General features: G+C 30.1%; 1 protein-coding gene across 1 annotated transcript; it reads left to right on the forward strand.

Moving 5' to 3' along the window:
* The first annotated feature begins 509 nt into the window (after positions 1-509).
* LOC113862492 (salicylate carboxymethyltransferase-like) lies at positions 510-1998 on the forward strand. The gene is made up of 4 exons (XM_027495577.1): positions 510-584; positions 653-1057; positions 1241-1498; positions 1633-1998. The coding sequence occupies exons 1-4, from the start codon at positions 510-512 to the stop codon at positions 1996-1998; spliced, it is 1104 nt and encodes a 367-aa protein (XP_027351378.1).
* Positions 1999-6047: the final 4049 nt, after the last annotated feature.

Here is a 6047-nt window from a genome sequence, read left to right on the forward strand (position 1 = left end):
TGGAAACCAAAAAACAGGATATATGATTTCTTCTCTTTTAATCGTAAGAAAACTAAATACAATGGAAACCAAAACAAATGACAAAACTAAGAAATCAGTAACAGTAATCGTAAGAAAACGAAAAATGAAAGACGACATATTCATTTCCATACTCAAAGTTGACAAAGTATTTTTAATTAATGAGATCGTTAGAAAACTTGAATATGATTTTAACATTTTGTGAGAAAAATAAAATTACGCAGATATGAAATAAGAAGATTAAAACAATTTTTAAACTCTATATTTTCGTTTTTTTATAAATACCATTTTTGTATATATTATTTTTAAATATCAGAGGTAAAAAATTAATCCTCATCAGCCACATGTATAACATGCAGGATAAGTAGTATTTATTGCTTGTGTTTTGGTTTGTTGGGTACATCTTATAAAAGGTGATGATAGTCTCGTGTTTTCAGTGTGACATTGTTCTTGATAGATAATTTATCATTTTTTCATTTGGTGCTTCATCAATGGGAGAAGAGCTATTCCTTCACATGAATGGCGGCAAGGGAGAAAGGAGTTATGCAAATAACTCCTCTTTACAAGTACTTCTTGTAATCTTTCTCTTCATTTAACTAAAATCATATTTAGTCTAACATTGATTTTATTGCAGAGAAAAGTAATACTTGAAGCCAAGCCTGTACTTGAAGAAACAATAAGGACGCTGTATATAGATTCTTTTCCAGATTGTATCAAAGTGGCAGATTTAGGTTGTTCTGTTGGACCAAATGCACTTCTGGCCACATCAAATATTATTGACATTGTTGATACCTTGAGCAAGCACTTGAATTGTGAACCACCCACATTCCAATTTTATCTCAATGATTTATTTGGAAATGATTTCAACACTATCTTCAACTCTCTCCCTGATTTCAGTAAAAGATTACAAGAAGTTAAGGGGCACAAGTTTGGTCCATGCTTTATTAATGCCACCCCTGGATCCTTCTATGGGAGGCTCTTTCCCAATAATTTCATTCACTTTTTTCATTCCTTCAACAGTCTACACTGGCTCTCCCAGGTAAAATAAACTATTGAGGTGTTTTAGTTTTTTTCTGTTTTTAACCATTACAATAGAAAAAAGTTGAGTTGTTATCATTTTATTACTTTCCATGATGTCTTTTTTATGAGTCATTACTTTTCCCTCTTTCTCCATTATATTATATATTTTAACTCATACTTTTTTCTCTTGTTTTTGTTATAGGATCCATTGTTGGGGTTGACTGGGGAGACAGGATCACTTAATAAGGGAAACTGTTACATAGTTAACACAAGCCCTTCAGCTGTATACAAAGCTTACCTTAACCAATTTCGAGAAGGCTTTAAAGTATTTCTGAAATCACGTTGGGAAGAACTTGTGCCTGGAGGGGCAATGGTCTTGGTGCTTCTAGGTAGAGATGAAACTCCTAGAAGAAACATTTGGGAAGAAGTAGCCCTAACACTCAATGTCATGCTCTTGGAGGTAAACAACTTTGTTTTTAAATTTCATTAATCACTATTTTAATGTGTATCTATAGAAAGACAAACAAATAATAAATTTGTAGTTTTTGTGGTGCATGAATTTGTACCATTTAACATTTTTGTGTGACACCACAGGGATTGATTGAAGAAGAAAAAATGGACTCCTTTAACATACCAACGTACCAACCTACATTAGAGGAAATTAGGCTTGTGATTCAGGAAGAAGGGTCATTTTCTCTTCAAAGTCCGAAGATTATCACTTTGCCTTGGGATGAGGGCGTAAATAAAGGTGGTGATGCTTCATTTGTTGACGGAAATACAAGAGCCGAATTCATAGCCAACTACACAAGAGCTGCAATGGAGCCTCTCCTGTTAGCAAAGTTTGATGCAAATGTTATAGATGAATTATTTCTAAGGTTTAAGAAAAAGCTTGTGCAACTAATGGAGGAGGAGATATTGGAGTATGCTAACTTGGTTATATCCTTGTCCAAAAATGGTTGAAGAGGTGTTGTTCAATGGAAGATCACAAAAACTTGTTTATTTGGTTTGAATTTGCTATGCTTTTGTGAAATAAAGTTTGCCAGCAAAAACTTAGTTTAAGCTTAATTGTGTGTGATTACAGTGTGTTGTTAGGATAAATTATTGTAAAAGAAGAAAAATAATATTTTTTTTATGAATTAAAAATAATTTATCTCTTTGAATTTGAGCTTTTCAAGCTCAAATTAAATCAAACCTATGTTGTTGGTGCTGTGGCTCTCACAAGAATCTATAAGAATAAGCCATCTTCCAATACAACCTTAGCCTATAAAAAAATCAAAACAGGAAAATTTTTATTGGAGTGAAATTTTTTTATGGTAAAAAAACTTATTTAAAATATTTAAAAGTGAGAGTATTAAAATAAAGTTTAAAAAATTAAAATATTAATTTAGCTTACGATATTAATATTTATTATTGTTATAAATATTTAAAGTAAGATTAAAAATAATATTAATATTCAAATAATAATATATTGACATGTCTATTCTCATGATATTGATAAATGATTATTGTTAAAAATATATTTTATTAACAGAAATATTATACATTTTTAGAAATACTTGTTGAATGTTTTTTAGTTAATTTATTAATATAATATTCTTATAATAATGTCGCTATATTACTTTGTGGATCTACAGTTATCACTTTGCTCCCACTTTTTTCCATATTAAATGTTATCTATTGGTATCTGGAGTAGTTAGAGACGTGCAGTATCGCATCTTAATCCTGGCTAATTGCCATTAGCATTTTTATGTTTTGCTTTAGTGTCATTATATTGTAGTATTGGGAGTGGCTCTAGAAACATAATATCTAGGATCCTCTGAGTCTGACTTGTGTATTACATATTACATAATACATCTAAACTCTCGACTGCCTATACATGTCTCATTGGGTTTGGGTAATGGTTCATTTATTAAATTTTGGGATTATCTTTGGGTGGGTAATGTTCCTCTTTCTTATGATTTTCCTAGACTTTATCATTGGACAATGCCCCTGTCATTCAGTTGACTCTTTATCTCACCCAACTGTTTCTTGGATTTTTCACCTCTTGAGATTGACAAGGAATTTTCTGAATGTCAGTCTCTTTTGGTGTCATTGGATTCAATCCATCTTTCTTCTAATAGATAAGAGGATTTGGTTCGTAGACACTTTGTGTTTATTTTCTTGCATATCATACTTCTAATTTTTCACATCAGACCCACTAATGCTTCCTATCCTCTGAATAAGTGTTCTTGGATATCTTGTGCTCTCTCCAAGATCAAATCCTTCAATTGGACCGTGGCCTTTAGTAGGATTAGTAATTACTTTGAATTTGACACCCCAAAATGTTTGATTTCCGTGTAATGTGCAGATTGAGTGCTGAATCTTGTTTACATTTGTTTTTGCCTTGTCCATCAGCATCTTATCTATGGAATAAATTATTCAGTGTTTTTGGTGAACATTGAGCTTGTCTAATGGACCTTTGGAAGTTTCCATGTGTTAATTTCCAGAGGATTTGATGTTGGCAAAGTTGCCAAAAAGCTTTTAGCAGTGTTCTCTGTCTGCAGTTCTTGGTGTATAAGTAATGTTAAGAGTCTTCTCAGACGGCAATCTTTTATTGAGTTCATTTGGCTTTGAGTAGTTTTTGTTAGACCAGAAAGTGTAGAAGAAAGTCCAAGAGAACATTTGCTGGATAGAGGCCCAGTTAAGCCCAAAATATGGTATATGTATTCTAAGGAAGAAGGGACCAACTGTAAAAGGTCAGGCTAACAACTAACAAGTAGTTAGAAAGTTAGTCTAGGTCTTTGTTAGTCAGAAAGTATAAAAGGAGACTGAATAACAGAAAAAGGGGGAGGAAATGAATTGTATTCTTTGGGTTGGAGATTCAATCTCTGGAAGGAGCTGTGATCTCTGCAATTGCTTGTAAATTATAATTCTTTCTTGATAGAGCAATAAAGATTCAGTCTCATTCTTTCATTCTTATCTTTGAGTCCTAACAGTTTTTCTAGCTTCTTTCTGGTGTTTTGTTCATGATCTTTTTAGAGAGGGGATCCTTGTTAGTTAGATCCTTAGATAGATTGGCATGTTGTGTTGTTGCATGTTTCTTGACCCGTTTTTTTTCTGTTATGTCTTCTTCAGTTATCGAGGATTTGTTTTCCTCTTTTTGTATATGCCTTTTTATCTTAATAATTTTTTTTCTTATTATAAAATAGCACATGCTGGTAAAAATTTGGAATTTTTTTACCAAATGCATGAATATTTTCTTTTAACAAATGCATGAAAATGTGTTGTATTCAATGTTTATACCATATATTTTCTCCTTGAATTGTCTAGTTGAATATAGTACTTGGTAGATTAGTTATTATGGTTAAAGATATCATTTTTTTTTTTTTCAAATTTTATTACATTTCTTGTAGATTGAGCTCATTAGGAAGATCAGACTTGGTTGTTGTTGTTATTCTTATAGATTGAACAATATAAAGCAAAAATCAAGCGACTTCAAGCATCCGAGGCAGAAATTAAAGCACTATCAGTTAATTACGCAGCTCTATTAAAAGAAAAAGAGGGTATAGCTGCCTGGTTATTACTTTCCTACATATATGCACCTATAATACGTTCATTTTCTTCTGTTGTTTCTTATGTTGGAGCTGTGTTTCTTATTCAGTTGTTGACTGGCAAAAGGAAAACTTGTGATGCCAAAACTTAGTCTCTTTTGTTTGCCAAAAATTCATTCACCCAACTTCAATCCTACATGTGACATTTTCATTAATGTTTCTTTCCATCCGTTCATGGATAAGTATACATTTTAAAAAATAATAAAGAGTTTTAAAATAAGTTTATAAAATTTCGTTTCATAGATATTGTTTCTATTTTTTTAGAATTTTTAATTTAATTGTTTGAATTTAAAGAATACAAAATTAAACAAAACAAAAATTTAAATATAAAACTAATTAAAAAATTAAAATAGCACAATATCTAATAATAAATTAATCAAAAATAACTTAAGGCGTGTGGTTTCACTTTTATACTTTTTTTATTTTTTTTAGATTAATTTTAATTTTAGTTTTCTTATGATTGTTAACCATTCATACTAAATCTATTAACACGCAAATATCATGTAATGTTAACAATTTTTTCTTCAAATTATTACCATCAATAATCATGTAAAGTAAAAGAAAAAAAATATAAAAAAACTTATGAGTTGTTAATTTAATAATCATGATAAAAAAATTAAGCTTAATCTACCTAATCATTTGTTTTGTTTTACTCTATAAATTCATTAATTATATATAATATGATTGTCTATAATATAATTAGTTATGATATGTTCAAGAATTATCAATTCTGACATATAAATATAGCGTAATAGAATAACACTATTCAAAAATTAAAATATAAAATTATCATAAATCATAAAAGTTTTATAGAGTCATGTAAAGAATCTATTATAATATCTAAACTATGGATTTAGCTAAACATAATATATAAAAAAATTAAAACAATAAATTAATTTATAGTAATAAAAAATAATTGCAAACTAGATAAGTATAAGTTTTCAACAAAGAAGAAATAAATTGACTATTGATAATGATTGAAATTAATAAAAGAGTCTAGGCCTGGTAACTTCCATGATCAAACAGGTAAAGCTCTTTTATTTCTGAGGTTACAAGATTAATTGACTAAGCCAACTTCTTGGCCTTCAATGCACCAATTGGAATCTTACTCAAGACCTTAGCGTCAAGAACAGCATACTGCTTTTTAATCTCAATGACAGCCTTCTCTGCAGGTAGGTCTATCTTATCCTCGTACTTCTCATAAAACACAGGAACCGTGTGCAACAAAATAAAAGCTGTACATGGAATGAATAAGTAAATGAATAAAATTACGTAAGAACATTTTTATATAAAAATTATGTAATTAAAAGGAGTACTGATTACTCTTACTTATGTAGAACAGGGTCAAGAAATTGCACCAGTTCCCCACAGTTGACAGAATTCATAAGCCAACAATAACCTAACACAACATCCACAACG

Source organism: Abrus precatorius, unplaced genomic scaffold, assembly GCF_003935025.1.
Source record: "Abrus precatorius isolate BTA unplaced genomic scaffold, Abrus_2018 Scaffold3, whole genome shotgun sequence".
NCBI classification, from domain to species: Eukaryota; Viridiplantae; Streptophyta; class Magnoliopsida; order Fabales; family Fabaceae; genus Abrus; species Abrus precatorius.

Coding starts and splice junctions, on each gene's coding strand:
- LOC113862492 (XM_027495577.1), top strand. CDS start 510: ATGGGAGAAGAGCTATTCCTTCACATGAATGGCGGCAAGGGAGAAAGG. Junction 1,058..1,240: donor GTCTACACTGGCTCTCCCAG/GTAAAATAAACT, acceptor TTTTTGTTATAG/GATCCATTGTTGGGGTTGAC. Junction 1,499..1,632: donor TCAATGTCATGCTCTTGGAG/GTAAACAACTTT, acceptor GTGACACCACAG/GGATTGATTGAAGAAGAAAA.